The following is a 20,559-nucleotide window of genomic DNA, read 5'->3' as shown; positions in this document are numbered from 1 at the left end:
GTTGAGGTCTTGTGTCCAAAGAAAATCCAGCCAAAGTACAGCAGATGGAGCCAAATTCTGCAAACAATGGAGTGTAAAATGAAAATGGCAGATCTGCAGAAAAAGTTTTTGATAAATCTTTGAAATCCTCATACACCATGACCTAATGTGCTTGTGCTCCTGTCAGGGAGTGTGGGGTGGAGGGGTCTTTTTTGACTATGGCATTAGCAGACACTCAACAGACAGCAGGAGGAAAGGTAGAGCTGCGGTATCTCAGGAGAGAGAGCCATCACAGCGTGCCACAGTTCCTGATGCCAATTACAGCTGTCACCCATCTGTTTTGGGCATGCAGTGAAACGTGGGATAAGTGACCTACTTTGTGACAGTAGTGTGACTGCAGTGCTTCTCGTCTCATCAACAAACCAAGCGCTCCCTCCCTGAGGAGAGGCTGATAGGGATAGTATCATAGGGAAATACACTCTGGTCAGATATAAAGATCTTTCTGTTTGGTCCTTCAGTTTGAGAGTGCACCGCTTTTACAGAGCTCATTCACCCAGACCAGGGTTCCGAATACAACAGTACTGTAAATCCCATGAACGAAGAGGAAACCATCCAAATTGTATCAGGAAGAGCAGGGGTCACTAACAGGCGGACAGCCGGACCCGGACCGGTACTTCTATTTTAATAACGGCGCATTTTATTTTATTTATTTAGCTTTGCGCCTTCACATTCACTCCGCTCTGTATCACGAAGGGCGGCGCTTCGCACACACCTACACACACAAACAGAGGGGAGGAAAGGAGAGGAGTGAACTAGAGAATCACCTCACTCGTTTTTACAGCACTAGTTTAGCGGTTCAGGATACTCACAGAACAATTACATGCGAGTTAAGCCATCCCACGTGATGCTACGCAGCCAATAACATCTGTGCATTCCAACCCGCAAACATTGCGACTCTGAATAATACAGACAGATGAGAGGTGCGTGACAGACGGAAAGACGAGTTAGCGATTCAAGGAGAGAAGACAGAGAGAGGGAGAGAAACACTGACGAAGAGACGAGTGAGCGGCAGACAGGGAGAGAACAATAACTACTCATGGCGCTCTCCAAGAAGAGAAAAGTCAACAGAGCTTTCAACCCAGAATGGACTCATTCATGTTCATCCTTCCCACTGGGAGCACAACACCTGTGTCTCATATGCTCAGAGACCGTGGTGCTCATTAAAAGTGGTGATGTGAAACGCCACTATGAGGCAAAGCACAACGTGTTTGATCACACATACCCACTCAAGTCTGAACTGAGGGCACAGAAAATAAGCACTCAGAGCCCAATATGATTTTGATTTCTGACAAAATAAAGCAAATAGGCCACCTGTCAGTATCGTCAGCCACAGAGAAATGTTTAACCCAGGATGTGCTAGCCTGGGTTAAACTGTTAAATTGTTCAAATGTGTTGAGACTGATTTATTCTAACATTGGTTGACTGTTAAATCAAGATGTGAAACAGTTAAAGAAAAAGGGAAACTCAATCTAAGGCGAGGGGCAAGACTAAGAATGGTTCAAAACGACCTCATGAAAAAAAGGGAAAGAGAAGGAGAGACCCTGCCCGGAGGAAGCCCGGGGACCCCGTATGGAGCCAGGCCCAGAGGGAGGGCCCGACAGCAAGCGCCTGGTGGCCGGGTTTGCCATGGAGCCCGGTCGGGCACAGCCCGACGAAGCTACATGGTGCCTCCCATCCATCCATGCTGTGGACCCACCACTCACAGGAAGAACCGCTGGGGTCGGGGGACCTTGATGGACCAGACCCGGGCAGCAGAGGCTGGCTCTGGGGACGTGGAATGTCACCTCTCTGTGGGGGAAGGAGCCGGAACTAGTGCGGGAGGTGGAGCGCTACCAGTTGGATCTGGTGGGGCTTACCTCTACGCACAGTCTTGGCTCTGGAACCGTACTCCTGGATAGGGGTTGGACTCTATTCTTCTCCGGAGTTGCCCAAGGTGTGAGGCGTCGGGCGGGTGTGGGTATACTCACAAGCCCCTGGCTGAGCGCCGCTACGTTGGAGTTCACCCCAGTGGACGAGAGGGTTATGGGGGGGAAAACTCTGACTGTTGTTTGTGCCTATGTCCCAAACCGCAGTTCGGAGTATTCGGCCTTCTTGGAGACCCTGAATGGAGCCCTGCAGGGAGCTCCAGTAGGGGACTCCGTAGTCTTGCTGGGAGACTTTAACACGCACGTGGGAAACGATGGAGACACCTGGAGAGGCGTGATTGGGAGGAACGGTCTCCCTGATCTAAACCAGAACGGTCGTTTGTTGTTGGACTTCTGTGCTAGTCATGGAATGGCCATAACAAACACCATGTTTGAACATAAGGATGCTCATAAGTGTATGTGGTACCAGAGCACCCTAGGCCAAAGATCAATGATCGATTTTGTGATCGTATCATCTGATCTGAGGCCGCATGTTTTGGACACTCAGGGGAAGAGAGGGGCAGAGCTGTCAACTGATCACCATCTGGTGGTGAGTTGGATCAAGGGGTGGGGGAAGACTCTGGACAGACCTGGTAAGCCCAAATGGGTAGTGCGGGTGAAATGGGAACATCTGGAGGAAGACCCTTTCCGGGAGATCCTCAACTCACACCTCCGGCGGAGCTTTTCAGATATCCCTGTGGAGGTTGGGGGCATTGAACCTGAGTGGGCGATGTTCAAAACCTCTATTGCTGAAGCTGTGGTGAAGAGCTGTGGTCTCAAGGTCTTAGGTGCCTCAAGGGATGGTAACCCTCGAACACCGTGGTGGACCCCGGTGGTCAGGGAAGCTGTTCGACTGAAGAAGGAGTCCTTCTGGGTTATGTTATTCGGGAGGACTCTGGAAACAGTTGCAGGGTACCGACAGACTCGAAGGGCGGCAGCCTCTGCCGTGGCAGAGGCAAAGCAGCAGGTGTGGGAGAAGGACGTTCGGTCGGCACCAAGGTGCTTCTGGAAAACCGTCCGGAACCTCAGGAGGGGGAAGTGGGGAACCATCCAAGCTGTGTACAGCTGAGAAGGTTATTGGGCGGTGGAAGGAGCACTTTGAGGAACTCCTGAATCCGACTAACACACCCTCTATGGTAGAGGCAGAGCTGGAAGCTGATGGGGGACCATCGTCAATTTCCCTGTCGGAAGTCACTGAGGCAGTCAAACAACTCCACAGTGGCAAAGCCGCAGGGGTTGATGAGATCCGTCCAGAAATGCTGAAGGCTTTGGGTGTTGAGACTGGCCGGAGAATCGGAGCAGCGGGGGCGGTATTACATTCGCTTTACTGCACCGTTGTGACGAAAAGAGAGCTGAGCCAGAAGGCAAAGCTCTCGATCTTCCGGGCGATCTTCATTCCTACCCTCACCTATGGTCATGAAGGCTGGGTCATGACTGAAAGAACAAGATCACGGGTACAAGCGGCCAAGATGGGTTTTCTCAGACGGGTGGCTGGCGTCTCCCTTAGAGATAGGGTGAGAAGCTCAGCCATCCATGAGAGACTCGGAGTAGAGCCGCTGCTCCTTTGCGTTGAAAGGAGCCAGCTGAGGTGGTTCGGGCATCTAGTAAGGATGCCACCTGGCCGCCTCCCTAGGGAGGTGTTCCAGGCACGTCCAGCTGGGAAAAGACCCTGGGGAAGACCCAGGACTCGGTGGAGAGATTATATCTCCTCACTGGCCTGGGAACGCCTCGGGATCCCCCAGTTGGAGCTGGCGGATGTGGCCCGGAGAAGGGAAGTTTGGGGTTCCTTACTGGAGCTGCTACCCCCCGCGACCCGACCCCGGATAAGCGGTAGACGATGGATGGATGGATGGATGGATGGATGGATGGAAACTCAAGCTGCTGCTACACTTTATTTTTATTTTTTATAAGATTAAGCACTTTATTTTAAGATGCACAATTTTTCACAATTTTATTTATTTTCTCAATTTTATTTTTAAATGCAGCCCAAGAAGAACATTATACATATCTACAGTATTATATATCTGTATAGTTCAATGTTAAGTGACAATAAATATTGTCAAAATGTTTTTGAATTTTGCTTTCTTTATTAGATTTGACAGTCAGTTGTTGTTGACGTGCAGACGTTGATACAGCTACTAGGCTACTTCAATATATCTCACACTAATTCATAATGCAGGTTACCCATTGTGATGCTTCGGACCTTTGCTTGCGAAAATTTTCTCTAACTGAACCTCTTAGAATTTTAGGTGAATACCCCTGAGGTAGAGGATGTATAATCGCCTTTACACTCATTAGAAACTAAAAGACAAATGGACACAGATCCCTAAATTTGAAATAAAAAGACGTATATTTCTTCACTTATCTCTATTAGCATCTAACAATGCAGTTTGGTTTTTGTTTTATCTGTTTAGGTTTTGAGATAACCATCTTTTGGAAGTAAAGTTGTGAGACCAAAACAATTAGCTCAAAGATGCTAAAATACTCCATGAAGATGAGGGGAATTGCAGAGTCAGATGATAATTTGCTTTTGGTTTGTCAATAATAGTCACGTGTTTCACATTACACATGGTGATTTGATCCATCGTAATTATAAAAATGTTGATTGCTGCAGCTTTAATTAAAACAAAAATCATTATTTGGTTGAACCGCAAACGAGAGGTAACACCTACAGTAGACATTATTTTGTTTTAAGGGGAAAAAGCTAGTGGTAAAATAACTATTCATGTGCTTTACTTAAGATAAAGCAAAAATACCACACTAGAAATACTCTAATACAAGGAAAAGTATTACATAAAATGTTTTACTTAACTAAAGGTACATACTTTTTGGGAAGTAAAAGGTAATCTACCCATTATGTTTTTTTATTTTATTCAATAATCATTATTGATTATTAACATGTAAGCAGATTTTTTAATGTTGTGGTTGATCGAGGTGAAACAATTTCAACTGCTACATTTGAGTAGTTTAAACTGTAAAAATGCCTCCTGTTTTACTGATCATTGTTTCACCGGTAACTATGACAAATAAAATATAGTTAAAAAGTACAATATTTTCTCCAAACTGTAGGAGTACTGGTATAAAATAGACCTAGTATAAAATATAAGTGTAAAGAACTACCTTAACGTTGTAACAGGAAGTACAGGAGGCCTACTTGAGTAATAGCCTCCCTGTAACACTTCTCAGATCATCTTCCAAATACAACAAATAAAGAAAAGTAGAAACTTGATTCTTAGAAAAGAACTTGGTGACATGTTTTTCTATAAAAGTATTGACTTCCCCCAGCATGGTACTAAACAACATGAAACACTCACCTTTGATCCAAGCTTTGGCCTCCCGCTGTAACGGAGGTGCGGGAGACGGAGCGTACCGCGGCCTCAGTATGGCTTCAGCGTGGTGCAGACTACAGCTGTGAGCATTTCTATCTCAGCTGTGTGCTCACTGATCCAAGGGCAGGAGCTCTGCCAATGTTCCCACTGTCTAGTGGAGGATGTTTATGCTGGAAAATCATCATCATCATTAATCTTGATGACGAGGAGAGCAGGTACTTTTATTTGCTCCATGACTGCAGATGGTGTGTGTCTCTCCTCTTAGTCTTTTTCCTCTCACTTACATTTTTAGCTTTCCTGAAATATACACCCACACGCATGCACCCAAACACACACAAACACCCACACCCACACACACACACACACACACACACACACACACACACACACACACACACACACACACACACACACACACACACACACCCTAAGAGCAGGGAATTGATCCTGGCTCTTAGCTCTATGCTTGTTATTGGGTTTTTTTCCTCAGCTAGTGTTCCTCAAGGAGGAACATAGTGTGTGTGTGTGTGTGTGTTCAGCAGCGACTGGTCTGCTCGAGGGGAGAGATGGGGAGAGGGTGAGTGACTCAGCATAGTGATTCATTTATAATTGGAGGCAGTGCTTCAAGAGCATGCACACTCACACACACACACTTCTTAAGGGTGGGTGCCCTTGTCAGAGATGATGGGGCTGATTGAGTGAGCCTGATCATTAAGAACTGCTGCCTGCTAAAAAGGCCGAGATGGGGTAAGAAAAACAGCAGAGAAATCACAGCATGTGGACTGAGAAAGATCAATGGAACCTAACAGAGGCAGACCAAATGAGGAGTCATTGCACTTAAGCGCACTTGGTTCAGCATGATGTACGAGGCGATGCATTATTAGGAGAACGGGTACGTCGTCCAGTTGGTATAACACATGCGTGTTAATTTCCCTAAATAGTGAACATGAAGCAGCACCTGGTGTAGTTTGGGGCAGCAGGTCAGATTTGTCCCTACAGCCTCCAACTGTGTTGCTAACTGATGACGTCATGTGAAAGCGTTGCATGAATCAACTGCTCCGCTTGTTTACAGCTGGAGGCTGCAGTTTATTGGGCAGGAGGAGCTTTGTGAGTCAGACCCCCGGTGAATTTCATTCAGAAAGAGTGGCAGATTTGTGACCTGTGGATCCATGTTAAAGAAAAATCAGAATTGGAAAAAGATGATTCGTTCTGTACTGCTTTTGGGTTGAACCTGCCTCCAAAAAGATAATGTAGCCAACATGCAGGATTTCTTAGTAAACTGGTGGTAAACACAATTCTTCTCGAGACTCAGTAACGTGTTTTACAGGGGGTTGAATGCAGCTTCCCTTTGACTCTGCAGCCGCCCTGCGTCTTATCCCTGCAGGAAATCCAAGAGCCTTTCCAACAGAACTGATCTCAAAGAGTGTCAGCTGGTCAATTTCACCTGCCATGGAGACTGGCTGCTAAAACAGAGGGACACTGCTTCAATGGAAAGGTTACTACATGTTTATAGACAGATCAGCTGGCCCGAGTTGTTAAAACAGGGTTGGTCCAATGATAGGCTTTCTGTCAGCTCATTATTTTAGCTTTTATGAGACACCATATGCTGTGAGGACGGGATGTTGTAACACAGGCTGCAACAAAAAGAAGGCACAGAAGAATGACGTAATTTCAAATGTAGCTAATGTATAAATTATACTGGCTCTGTCCATGGTGCTGGAATAAACCATTCACGTGTTTTCTTCTGACACTCAGCCAGGACCATATTATACATTCATTTCTGTTTATTTATATAATGTATATAATGTCATACATGTAAATATAATATACATGTAAAATCTATAATGTTTATTTTATATAGTATTTATTGTATATAGTAGATCATCATAATGTATAGATCTATTGTATTTTAGTGTCTCTCTCTTTTTGGGGTAATTATGCATTTACTTTACTTTTGCTGTTCTGACACTTTAAAGGGGCACTCCAGTCATTTAGTATTTCACTTTCATAAAGTTTGGGAAGTCACAGGAGACAGATAAAAAAAATAATTGTCAAAGTCAGACAAGCAAAGGCTAAGATGTCCTGGGTTTTAGTCCGTATGGGTCAACCCTCAAAAAACAACTTTGTAGTCGTTACACCCAACCCGAGAGAATCACATCATCAGGGTTATTTTACTGTAAAAAGCTCCTCCAGAGCCACAGGGGACACTATGCACAACTTTATACTCAACATAAGTAGTAAGCTGACCTCTACTGTACAGTATGTGCATAATCAGCAGAGTGGAGTTCCCCTTTAATGTCACTGTGTGCGATTATTACAAGAAAATGTCTTTTCAGCATAAGTGTTACCTTATCTCATTTTATATTTTGTCATCTTATATAATACACAGTTACTGCTGTTCTGTCCCAAACTCTGTTATAGCCTACACATGCCAGTATACTGTACTACTATCCATTGGCAAAAGAAGTACTCAGATCCTCAAGTAAGAGTAGTAATGTCACTATATAAAAGTACTCTGTCCAAAGTAAAAATGTACTTAAAAAGTAAAGAAGCATCAAACATAGCTTTCAAGTTATATTGTTGTATACAGTATACCGTTAGATTATCATGTGATGCAATAACTTGTAAACAGCGTTCTAATGTTGTAGCTGGTGGAGAAGGAGTCACTTTCAACCACTTCATATACTTTTGCAAAGTTGAATCAATTTGAACAGCTCTTCACCACAGCTTCAGCAATAGAGGTTTTGAACATCGCCCACTCAGGTTCAATGCCCCCAAATCAATTTGAAAACCTGTGATCAAAGTCACAGGTTTCTTTCTGTACAACCTCAATCTGCCTCAATGTGTAAAGTAACTAGATAAATGCAGTGGAGTAAAAAGTACAGCATTTCTCTCAGAAAATAGTAAATTAGAAGAGTAAATAAGTGACACAAAGGCTTAGTAGGCTACTTATACTTCCACATTGACTCACATGCAAAACACGTCTTGAGAGACTGTTTTTGACTTGACTTAATACTAGTATATCATGGAAGGAAATTATACCCTATAATAGGACTAATATGTAGGTTACCATTGGAAATAATATGTTGACCATATGTTTCTATAGGCTTAAAGGTGAATGTTCTTGAAATAAAGAAAAGCCAATGTCTCCTGCTTCAGTTTTAGTCCTTCACTTGTGCAATTTCATCTCTCGCCTGTTGATGTCACTCTTGCTCCTCTACCACACGGAGTCTCCTACCCTACCCTACCCTAGCGCACACACACACACACACACACACACACACACAGAGAGACGCACACACCCGGATGGATGACTTCACCGTTCTGCCTGGGTTTCCTTTATGATCCCGGGATCTCCCACTTCCCTCACCAGACAGCAGCCAGCAACACAGGCGAACACAACTCTCTCGCTCACTCACACGTTGTCTCTCCCTGCAGCTGCAACACATCCAGAGACCACAGAGAGACCACAACAACAGCCGGACCTCAGACGCTGGTGTCCCCTCATCCACATCGAGTTACACTTAGAAAGGATCCCAGCAGGAGAAACACAACAACCGCTGCAGCTTGCAGAAACACGGGAATCTACGGCTTTATTGAATATATAAAGCCACTGGGAAAACTTTTATCTACTTGTTATTTACGCTGGTGATCCTTCTACGCCGTGCCACAATGTCCGAGGTGCTGCCATACAACGAGGGGAAAATGAGCGGCTACGGGGCGGACAGTGAGGTCAGTCAGATGTCCTTTAGCTGCGGACTGCAGGACACAAGCGCCTTTTTCGCTGGGTCGCAGGCGAAAAGACCCCCGAAGCTTGGACAGATCGGCAGAGCCAAGCGAGGTAAATAATGTTTAAATAAAGGATTAGCGCTTAGACACGTTGACACTATAACTGATGCATGCAATTATCTATCTGATAGAAAATGTGCAAAATATATTGGTACTTAAAGTGAGTTTATTATGATGTTCCTATTCATATAATCTATTTTAATTCATAGTCTGGTTGTGCCAAGATTATACTCGAGCCTACATACTTTTGATATTTGAAAATGCACCACAGGATGAATACTTCTTTGTTACACGAGACTGTGGTTGTCGACGACATTCAAAGTGTTAACATCCATGCACGAGACATGATCTCCGTGTACGGACACACCCCACGCTGTACCCAAAACAATAGGGTTAAATAGTGAAGATGCAAAGCCTGGCTCGTCGCCAATACCGGGAATTAGTTGTTTTCACCAAGTGCGCGCACTCGAGGTCGGGGATTTGCAATAGTGCTTTAATTTGATATGTATTTATTCACCTTCAACCGCACTAGTCACGTTCTCTCTCACTTGCTTTTGTTATTTAGTGCGCCATAGTCCCCTTTACTATAGGCCGTAAATAAGAATGAATTGACCTTATAACAAAACACAATGATGTCACTATTGAGTGGGATATTATAGAAATGTCATCAAGTATCTCTGATGTAATGGTCTCAGTAAACATCATCTTCCCTTCTCTCTCTCTACCCCCCCCCCCCCCCCCCCCCCTCCTCTCTCTCTTTCTCTCACCACAGTGGTCATCGAGGACGACCGAATAGACGAGGTCCTGAAGGGGATGACAGACAAGTCTGCACCCGGCGTTTAAACATGAGCGAGTCTTGCAGACTTTTTATTTTTGATCACCGATTTGAAGCACTTGTCGGCTGTGCATGTTCGAGGATTGCAGGAGAAGAACGACGGCACGAAGCGAGAATGGAGTGACTGACGAAACGGCAATGAAAAGGGAAAAGAAGGGGGTAAAAATGGAGAAAGCTAAGGGAAGATAAATGTGGAAGACAAGGATGAAGAAAGAAAGAGAAGAAGAGAGAGAGAGACTCTGGAAAAGACCAAGATTTATCATGGGATTGCTGGCAATTCTCCAAACGAATCCCGATTTTAACTACTGCTGTGCAGCAAGATGTTGAGATGGCGGACTCCGATCTGTATCCCAACCTCTGCTGACTTTAATGATGGATGAACTTGTCATTACTTCACGACCATCTCTTTTTCCTTTCCAACAGCGTTGTAAGCAACACAATACTGCAACTGGAGGCTGAAGCTAAATCCCAGCCCTATTTCAATAAGTTGTACAGTACAGTAGGTAGTCTAAGCTCTCAGACGTCCCTCCTCCCTCCCCCCCTCTCTTTCCCCCTCCCCCTCCTTTAGGCTTTGCTTTGTTGATTCAGTCAGCGACGGTGCATTCAAGGGAGCTGTCCTTTCAGCACTGGGCCAATGCATTCCTGTTGCTGCTAACGCTTTTTAAAAAGAGACCAACCAAACTCTCGAGTCTGCTAAATAGAGGAGACCCATTGTATGTAAAAACATATATCCAAGGATGGTGCAATGTTAATATTTTCTGTAGTAGAAGCCCTGTTTGTTTTTGGCCCTTAAAGAACATTAGGCCACAGATTAAACCTGAACCACAGGCTACATTCTTCTTCTTCTTCTTCTTCTTCTTCTTCTTCTTCTTCTTCTTCTTCTTCTTCTTCTTCTTCTTCTCTTCTTCTTCTTCTTCTTCTTCTTCTTCTTCTTCTTCTTCTTCTTCTTCTTCTTCTTCTTCTTCTTCTTCTTCTTCTTCTTCTTCTTCTTCTTCTTCTTCTTCTTCTTCTTCTTCTTCTTCTTGCATTACCCATCAGTGGTTAAAGGTGCAGCTTGGCACCTCCATGTAGCTGATTTACACCTGCACATATCTTTTCTTCCCTTTTTTGTTTTGTTTTTGCATTTTCAAATGCTCAGATATTTACAGAGGCCAACACATATTATAGTAAATGTTTAAATAATAGTCATGAAATTGATGGGAAAAAAATGATGCTTTCCATAAATTTGGTTATTTTAATTTCGCAATTATTCGTGTTTGCTCTGCGATGAGTTTTTTCTCCATCTATCTGCATGAACTTTCACTCCGGTGCCAACGCAGGTGCCACTACTCTTACCCTGGCACGCTTCTTTTTAACAAAAGTCATATTTGTATTTTTATATCTAAATATTTGTTATTTAAATGATATGCTAGTCTGTCGTCTTACAATTCATCAACAAAAATATTTCTACTTCAGAGAGGATATACAGGATGAGACTAGGCTTCATGGAGGTGAAGTTAAAATTTTGGTGGACTGGTCTCATTCTATATCAGAGGTCGGGCGTTTTTTAAAGACTAACTGAATGTGTCTGGGGTTTTTGCACACATCAATGTTAAACTATTATTAAGAAATCGTATACTGTGACTTGAGCTTCGTTGATGAATTTGTTAGAAAATGGCAGTTTTAGAGTATATTGCACTGTTTACGAGTATTCTCAAATAACAGGTTGTTATTTGACCGATTTTGGACATTACAGTTTTTGTTTTTTCATTTTGTTTATTTTGTACCATTATTTTAAAGAAACTGGATATGGTTTGTTGTGCATGAAACCTTAATATTTTCAAAAATGAAACATCACTTTATGAAGCAAAAAAGCAACAAAAATGTCATGACATTCTAAGAATGAGTCATTGTATATTATGATGCCATTTTCACTGTATTTGGTGAATTAATAAATGGTGAAAGAACATGTAAATGTGTTTCTTTGGTATGGCTTTTGTCCTAAGACACTTATTAATAACAACTCAATGGAAAACGACACACAATAGGTGCAACATCCGAGTGACCTGGGCCTGAATTACAGTCAAGGAGAAATAACAACACATCACCTCCGCACAGTGACAATTAAAACAATTAACTTAAGATATCTTTTAAGAAACAACAGAACATTATATGTATGGTTGCAGTATCGGAAAACAAAAGTCTTCTTGTTTCTTTGTAGCCTTTGGAGTCAGTAGCCATTATCTCAGTTACATTAAATACTGATCCTTAGTTAAAGAGCGGGAAGGAGCAGTGATCCATCTGCAAAGCTGTTAAACAGCTCTATGTCAGCCTACACTAGCAAATTCATTACACCAAAGCCCCCTAGGGAGCCATGACTGGCCACATGATCATCCATCAAAGTCTACATGGGCACTGACTTCACAAAGTCTTTCGCCTGTTTAAAACTCGCTGTGGCTGGTGCACCAAGAAGAACTTATGTCATGCACAAAAACCCTAAAGATAAAAAGCAACATGTTTTGTGGTTTATTTTTGTTTAACATACCCACACACAATGCCAGGAACTGGAAATCTTTAACCATTTATCTATCACTTTTTGTTGGCTTTTTGCTTGCTAGTTTCGACTTACTCTCAATTGCTAAACCTATTATACAGTTAAACTAACGTACTGTCGGGGTACCTATAGTTATTACATCTCTGGGACATTACATTTCCTGAAGATCAGCATCACAGCTGTTTGTACTCCTATTTTCTCCTAAACACAAACATGTGGATGTTTTTTTAATTTCTATATTAGCTGACAGACTCCACAATCGTTACAAGTTCCCCCTAGTTACTGCAGAAGAACCCCCTGAAGTACAAGAACCCTGGCTGGGAATCTTTACTTTTTTACATCAACAGATCTGTGAAATTATGTGAAGCTAATGTGGAACAAAGGTGAATAATATTGTACAACACTGTTTGCCAACAGTGTCAGTCAGGAAATTGTGTCAGTTGATATCACCCCTCTTCCACCAGCGGTACACAAACCTGCAGGGCAACGATAACTCAATGGAAATTAATTTCCTTGTAAATTCACTACAGAACTTTCCTGGAAATCACATCACAGATATGACAGATTGTCAGTCTCACTTGTTTATCGTTTGGAAAACATGTAAAGGACACATCTATAAAAACTACATGTTCTGACAACAGTGCTTTAACACTGATCCTTTACGTCTCTGAATAGCACTTAACCCTAATAATAGAACGTCAACAAAGCGTCACCAGTGTAACCGGCCGCATTCCCATCAGAGAGATTATTGACTGTCCTGATAACATCAGCACTGCACTGAATGAACACATAGTGCTGTTGTTCATGTTGTTGTTGTTGTGTGTGTGTGTGTGTGTGTGTGTGTGTGTGTGTGTGTGTGTGTGTGTGTGTGTGTGTGTGTGGTCATGAACCATTACACTTTTCATAGTAATGGGCGGCTGTGGAAGGCCGGAACCGGAAAGACATATTTGGGCAAATATTGAATTGTATCAGCTCTGCTCAACGTCTCTACAAGTTATGACTGTAACTGTGAACATGTGACTTTTAAAGTAATTAATTCAAGTCCTACTACCAATAGTGCTGCAGTGCCAGCAGTGCTCTCTCTTCAGTGTCATACATTTTACAATTTTGCATTTTTTTCAGGCTCAAGAATCGAGCAGAATATTCTTGAATCAAAATGTCGAGACATTTGAGAGACAACGGGCTCAAAGGATAACACTGATGTTATTTTATTGTCTGTGTAGCCAAAGTTCTTCTGTACCATTAAGTTCCATTGTTGTCCACAAACTATTAAAAAAACACAAAAAAGACTGCGTTGGATTGGATGACATATTGATTCAATATTCAATGAACAAAGCCAGCATAGAACATCGACCCACACTGTAAACACATTTTTAACATTTTAAAATATTGATATTGGATTTAAATTTCATTATCACATTTTAAATCTCTGGAGAATAACTGTAACAGCAGACGTCACTGTGCAAGCTCATGAATGCAGTTTGCGTTTACACTGCTTGAATAGTTCAGTTAGAGTAAAGCAAAAATAAATCTGCTACAGATAGGGTGACAGTGTTAGTTTTCCTTTGCATTTTAATGTAGGATGTACGACGAGAACATCTCAGGCAACAACTAATGAGCTACTTCCCTCTGAAGAGATGTAAATTCTGTCATAATTTTGCAGCTTTCAGGGTCAGAGGTCAGTTGACCGTGAGCTGCAGCCGTGGATGTGACCTGGAGTCTTTGTGGCTCCTGTGTCCTGACCTGGCAGATGGGCTGGGAGTGCAGGCCATACTGGGGTCAACACAGACATGCTGTAGATGCCTCCCCAGTGGACAATCACTGTGTAACCACACAGAAAGACAGGATGGAAATACAAGCATGACAGACATGTGGACGTTTGTGTGCAAAACAAACAAAATGTGTTACGTTAAGTACCGTTACCTCTCACAAACGGAACACACACAACTCAAAGCAACTCTCCGCTCTATAGGGGTTCAAACTAAGCGTGTGCAGTGACGACAAAGACCTTTGATCTGATTCCACTATCACCACTTCCTGAGTGGACGTCCATTAAAATTCCTCCTCCAGTTACATAAGCCTGCCATACAGTATATTATGCCATTATGCTGCCCCGAGTGAGATCGGCAGATATACAGTGCTGTTGAAAGCAGCGTCAGTGCAATCTCTGAGTCCTCATTACATCTAATGCAGATTTCCACAGACAAGGATAACTGGTGATTCCCTCCATCTTATCTACACAGACTGTAGGTTAAAGCTTGGATCTATTTTCATTGTTTTGCTCATAATGATCATTTATCTTTTACGATAAAAGTTACTGCAGCGACATAGCTACAACACCAAGTTATTTTCCGATATCAAATATGAATAATTTGTGGAAGGGTAAACCTATCTAGTACATAACAAGTAAAAGGGAACTATTAGAGAAAAGTAAATGTAATAATTTAGTGTTTAAGAAATATGTTTTTCATTCTCTCCTATCCCGTTAATCATCTCAGATTTATGAGGTTGGGAATTACTGATCTAAACCACTTACTTTGGGGTTAAAACGTAAAGCAAGCAACCGTAGAATGCTGGAAATAAAATGTGTGTGTGTGTGTGTGTGTGTGTGTGAAACTCGATGAGGTAAAGTGTGATGGGGATACCGACTGCTACAACCTGCAAAGTGAGGGTTGTGTGAAATATTACAATATTAACATAATATAATAGAGCTGCAATACATGAATGCCGAATCATTTTGGATTGAAAAGATCCCTAAAGGTTCAATGTGTAAAATATGCCAGAATTTAAACTTAAAACAATTAACTGTGAAGAGGCAACAGTAAGATTGTCTAACTGACAGTTCTGCTCCGTCCAGTCTTGTAATACCACTTGTTCCTCTAGAGGTGATAGTGAGTTACTGCAGCACCAGTCTGCCCTCAGTACAGAGGGAGAAGAAGCTGCCTGACTCACTTGTAAATATCACAACCATGTTCTGTATCTGTTATAGTTTGTTTATTGGATTACATTGAAAGTGGCAGAAACGAGAACACAACCGCACCACCTCGCTTCATCTTCAACAGCTGGCAGGAGGCGCTTGTACCGAGCGTAGAGCTGTCTGCAGCCCCGGGAGACGGTGTAGCTTCAGTTAGCCGTTAGCTCCCTGTTGCTCCGCTACACAGGTCCAGCAGCCCGCTGTGACTGCGGCGCTGCGGCTTGTGTTCTGGCTGAGCTCAAGTCTCTTCCGCCGCTGACTGGGGCTCCGTCTGCCGAGTGCCGACCCTTCTCCTCCCCAGCGGGAAGACGAGACGAATATGCTTTTCTGCCACTTTGGATTTAGTCCAATTAACTGACGTAATGTTACATGTACTACAGCCCCGGTTAACACGAGTGCCCCAGGAAACACAGATGATCAGCTGCACGTGAAGATTATAACACTGTTATTATGTTATTATATTCTGACCGGCTCTTAGAATTTCAGCAGTTTGGTTAAGTTTAATTCGTGTCCACTGACTGACTGACAGGCATTAAACTGGTGTAAAGTGGTTTATATAATACACTATATAAAGAATAAATTAGAATATAATAAATATGGCAAACTACAACTAAAATATAAACATTAGAGATCGTATGAACCCAGTTTAGAGGTGAAATACTGCCCCCTATTTCTTTGGAGCAGGTGGCTCAGAATTACACATTGAACCTTTAAATGTGGTTTCAAAAATCCGGTTATACAATGTATAACATGTAAGTTTTCTTTTCATGAGTACTTACAATATATATATAATTCATTCGTATTTTGAAGGGAGGTGGGCTTGCTATAAGTCTTTAGTTTGTGTCCCGCAAATGTATAACTTTTACGTTTGCCTTTGTTTCATCTTCCAAATAGATTTGACTAACCTGGGATTGAGTTTTAAACCTGTATGATCGTCTGACCGCTCGTGGTTTTTGCCCTGTTGGAGATGTTGTTTTTTTAACATTGCTGCATTCCCAGATCTCAAAAATAACTTTGTTAGTACACATTTGTATTACCAAAGGAACAGAACTACAAAAACAAGACCTTGGTTGTAAGAGACTGAGGATGCTTTGAGTGTAGCTGCAGTAAACTGGCAGTTCATTTGGGTAGAAACAGGCCGTAGTGCTGTGTTGTGATTCAGTTGAAACACATACAATGAGGCAGATAAAACCCAGAGATGTTTGGTTAAAGCAGGCAGTAGACCTTTTGAATTGCATGAGGCCTCACACAACACCCACACACCGAAGCACTCAGGGCCAATCGATGCAGACAGAGAGGGCACGGTGGTGAGAAGAGTGACTGAGAGAGTAAAAGAGAGACAGAAAGACAGACACAGAGAGAAAGGCATTGAGCATGCAGTAGATTAGTGTTGTTGCTGCCCTTGGGCAATAGAGCATGGAGGACAATTAGCAGCAGGAGAGAAAATTCTGGCTCTGCTACAGTATCTCACACGCACATAAATACGCAGCACTCTATATTAAATCACAGCCTCAGACACCTGGATGACTCAGGTGATCAGCTGAAGAAACAAAAAAACTGCACACAAGACAAAAAAGGTTTGTGTTAAAGAGAAAATGATGACTAAACCTCTCCTGTGTGAGGCCTGCGCCCTGCTCTGCGGTTATATAACTTAAGTCGAGTCAAGTTAAATCTCACTCGGGGTCTCTGCCACTGCAGATCAGTCAGTCTGACCAAGGGAGCTGAAATCTATCAAGAAAACGACAGCTGAATTTCAATGTATTCATAGATTGACAGAACAGAACTAAACTAAGTCCAATTAAAGAAAAAGTGCTGCTTCATATTTTGGTGGAAAATATAGCAGAAAAAAGCCTCAGGGGGTAGGGGGTAGTGGGGGTGAGATTAAGACCATCAAACTAATAGATACATTTCAATGTTTGGAACAGTGCGTGTGCATTTGTGAGTGTGGATGTCTTCAGGGAGGACGTACTTCTGTAGGCCAACCCCCAAAGTTAGCATCGCGCTGCATTTCTCGACAAAAAGACAACAGAAATATTAATTGGATTATTGCAGAAAAAACCCTAACCCTCTGTGGCAAACAAAAGTTTATGATACTCGCACATTCTCATTTGTAAACGCTTCAAAATTCACGAGTGGGGAATTTACTGATGTTTTTTATGATATAAAACAAAACGTGAAAATCTCTTAAACTCGTGTTATCCACAGACCTTATTTCAAACTAACCAAAAAGCCATTCAAGAAACCTATCGACTTTGAGACGAGGTAACCAGAAGTGCAAAAATGCTAACTCATTTCCAGGTTTTATGACTCATTCCTGCAGCACTCTACAGTCAATCACATCAAAGCTACAGTTAAAGGAAATAAGAGTTTGGTAATGTTATATCTTTTTTCTAGTTAGCTGGAAATAAAAGATATAAAAGACACAAATGTTTGTTTGTTTTTTAATCTTATTTCAGAGCACAACAGATTGAGATTAAAAATTCATTCTTGACTTTGGAAACATTACTTGATACAAAACAATCCCACCACAAAACTGCATATGTGCCCTGTGAGAACATAAACTTCATCAAGTGTAGCAACAGTAACACAGGGGGGGGGGGGGGTCGTCTAACAGTTGTCGTCTGAAACGTTCAAAAGCTCCAGAACAGCTACTAAATAGACATTGTGGTCAAAGTTAAACAAACTACGACGTTACACCAGCAGAAAGTCATGGAACAAAAGAAGAGTGAAAAATCACACACCTATTTTTCCTCCAAGTCCTAAAAATAGACGGTAATTAGATCTCAGTGGAGAATTAAAAATAAATGATTTCTACTTTATCAATGTGGTCCCCCCCCTGCAGTCACCAGCCTTCCTGCCTGTCTGCATGCCTGGCTCTCTCTCTCTCTCCTCTTCTGGTCTAAATTTAAGCAGCAGAGAGCACAGGACCCGAGACTCATCTCATGTTTCCTCAACAAATAACAAGCAGGGTGGGCTATTACTTCTATGTACATGTGTACGTGTCCACACGCAGCGCTGTGTGTCAAACACTGCGTGTCTCCATTAGCAGCTTTTGTCTGGAATCTAAAGCAGACATGGGATAGATGGAGACAACCCCAACAGAAGGAGAGACTCTGACTGACATATTAATAGACTTAACACTGACTTTACATGCAGGCCAGGGCTGCTGTTATGTACCATGTCTAGACGAGCCTGTTTGTCGTGCAAATTGCATAACACTGGCCGGCTTGTGCTGCGCCACAGAATGAGATACTGTCCAATCCGATATATAGGCAGACAGAGCCGTTAAGGACACTGGGATGAAAAATTGATTTATAAAAGATTAAAGTTTTTATTATGAACTGCACTAGAACAGAAGCAGCTCCATGGCGCGATGAGTCAGCATAACCACAAATCATTGCAATCCAGTTGAACTGAATGTATGAACAATACAATGATATAAAAACACATAGAAAACAATGCTTATGGAAGGATTTATAAGAGTAGACTTCCAGCAAAAGATTCATTCTGCATAGACATTGTCTTAAAGTGTTAAATTGAAGTTGCTCTGGATTTTGGAAGTTATCTTTTCTGTATTTGTTGTAACATTAAGAGCTAAGTGATGGGGAAAGGTCCAAGGTCAGTTTGGGTAGTCTATATTTTCATACATGTAGGTTACTTTTTGTTAGGTGTATTGGCTGTTGTCTTGTGCTTGGGTTTTTGTTTTCCAAAATATGTTATTTATAGTGTTTTGTTTTATTTATTTATTTAATTAATTGGCACTACCATTTTTTCCCAATTCCCCCAAAGTCTAGAAAACGTTTTTTTGTCCCCCCCCCCCCCCCCCCCAGTTGTTATGTTTCTGTCTCCAGTTCTACTTTGAGAATATAACAATTGTCTATGCAAACTAACTACAAATACATAGCACATCATTCTAACAAAATCACATAACAGTAAAGTTAAAAAATGATTTTAGATCATCCAGTTATGTTAAGTCAATATTAGACAGGAAGTCTTCCTCGTTCTCATTTTGTGTTGTGGCGATCGTGGTTGATGGGAATTTGGTGTCCTCCAGTAGCTTCTTCTCCAGAGCTGCATCTTCTGAGCTAAGCTCCTCTCCTTTGGTCATTACATACACAAAATATTGAAAGCCTTCTCCATAACTGTACTTCTTAATCGACCAGTTGTACTCAGTGCGAGCATAGAGGCGTTTCCTGAAGAAGGGATTGGCGAAGGTTACAGAGACAAACCGTCCTCCTGGCTTCAAGCAGCGACTAATCTGGGAGAAGAATAAAGAAAGAGGAGAGGAAGAGTATTAAAAGACATTGAAACAAAGACCCACACCATTTTAATTCCAACCATCAATACCAGCAACCTCTAACGTGACCTGAGCAGCCAGGGGTGGGAATCATTTGAGATGGTTCATATCACAGCTGCTTCTATCTTCAAAGGGTTTTTGGAGGCATTTCAGGTAGTTGTCCTTAAAGAAAGGGTTTGAAGAATAGACGGACACTTCTTTCAAATACCAAATTCACTCAAATTGGCATCTCTCCAATCAGGCACATGGCACAGCATCGCTGTAAGCCGGAGCAAACGTTAAGCACTGAGGTTTTCAGTCCACAGTTCCGGCTGCTTAGCCATGCAGTCTGATAACACGGTGTGACAGCACGCAAACTGTGAGGGTCCCTACATATGAATAATTGTTGTTCCGGGTCCATTAACACTCCAGTGTCTTCATACTTCGTGTGAGATTCACATGTGCATCAGGACACAGTAAACTTCAGAGGACTGCAGAGCTCAGGCAAACACAGAATGGGAGAATTGACACAAACACAAGCATGCAGAGACACATTTAGTTTGACTCCGGCAGAGAGTTTCTCCAGAGACAGAAGTGTGTGTGGGAGTGAAAGGACAGAATCTGCAGAGAAGTGAGCGACTAACTTTTTATATTTCACACATCAAACATGTAAACTAGGCCAACATATTGTGCTAATACATTGCTAGAGAATGAGTGCAGGCATACAGCAAATTGAATTGCCAGGCAGCACACATTATTAGACCGACAAAAGGTGACACGTTGGGTTTTCACCATAGACTGTAATAAATATCGACGTGGTCTCTGTGACGTCACCCACACTGTAGGTTTCTGAAGAGCCAGTGTGAAGCACAATGTGGGA

At 42.3% G+C, this 20,559-nt stretch overlaps 2 protein-coding genes across 3 annotated transcripts in view; one reads left to right on the top strand and one right to left on the bottom strand.

The window, feature by feature from the left end:
- Positions 1–8,625: 8,625 nt before the first annotated feature.
- On the top strand, positions 8,626–11,850 carry camk2n2a (calcium/calmodulin-dependent protein kinase II inhibitor 2a). The gene is made up of 2 exons (XM_029453983.1): positions 8,626–9,113; positions 9,834–11,850. Exons 1-2 carry the CDS (start codon positions 8,945–8,947, stop codon positions 9,902–9,904), a joined length of 240 nt encoding a protein of 79 aa, XP_029309843.1. The 5' UTR covers positions 8,626–8,944; the 3' UTR covers positions 9,905–11,850.
- Positions 11,851–17,830: 5,980 nt separating this feature from the next.
- The window catches only part of ece2a (endothelin converting enzyme 2a), a 70,655-nt gene continuing 67,926 nt past the window's right edge, over positions 17,831–20,559 (bottom strand). For both annotated transcript variants that reach the window (XM_029454330.1, XM_029454329.1), the window contains exon 4: positions 17,831–19,661. In XM_029454330.1, coding sequence (XP_029310190.1) covers positions 19,368–19,661 — 294 coding nt within the window. In that variant the 3' untranslated portion in view covers positions 17,831–19,367. The remainder of the gene's footprint in view (positions 19,662–20,559) is intronic.

Source organism: Cottoperca gobio, chromosome 17 (genome assembly GCF_900634415.1).
Source record: "Cottoperca gobio chromosome 17, fCotGob3.1, whole genome shotgun sequence".
NCBI classification, from domain to species: Eukaryota; Metazoa; Chordata; class Actinopteri; order Perciformes; family Bovichtidae; genus Cottoperca; species Cottoperca gobio.
This window is presented reverse-complemented; position numbering and strand designations above follow the sequence as displayed.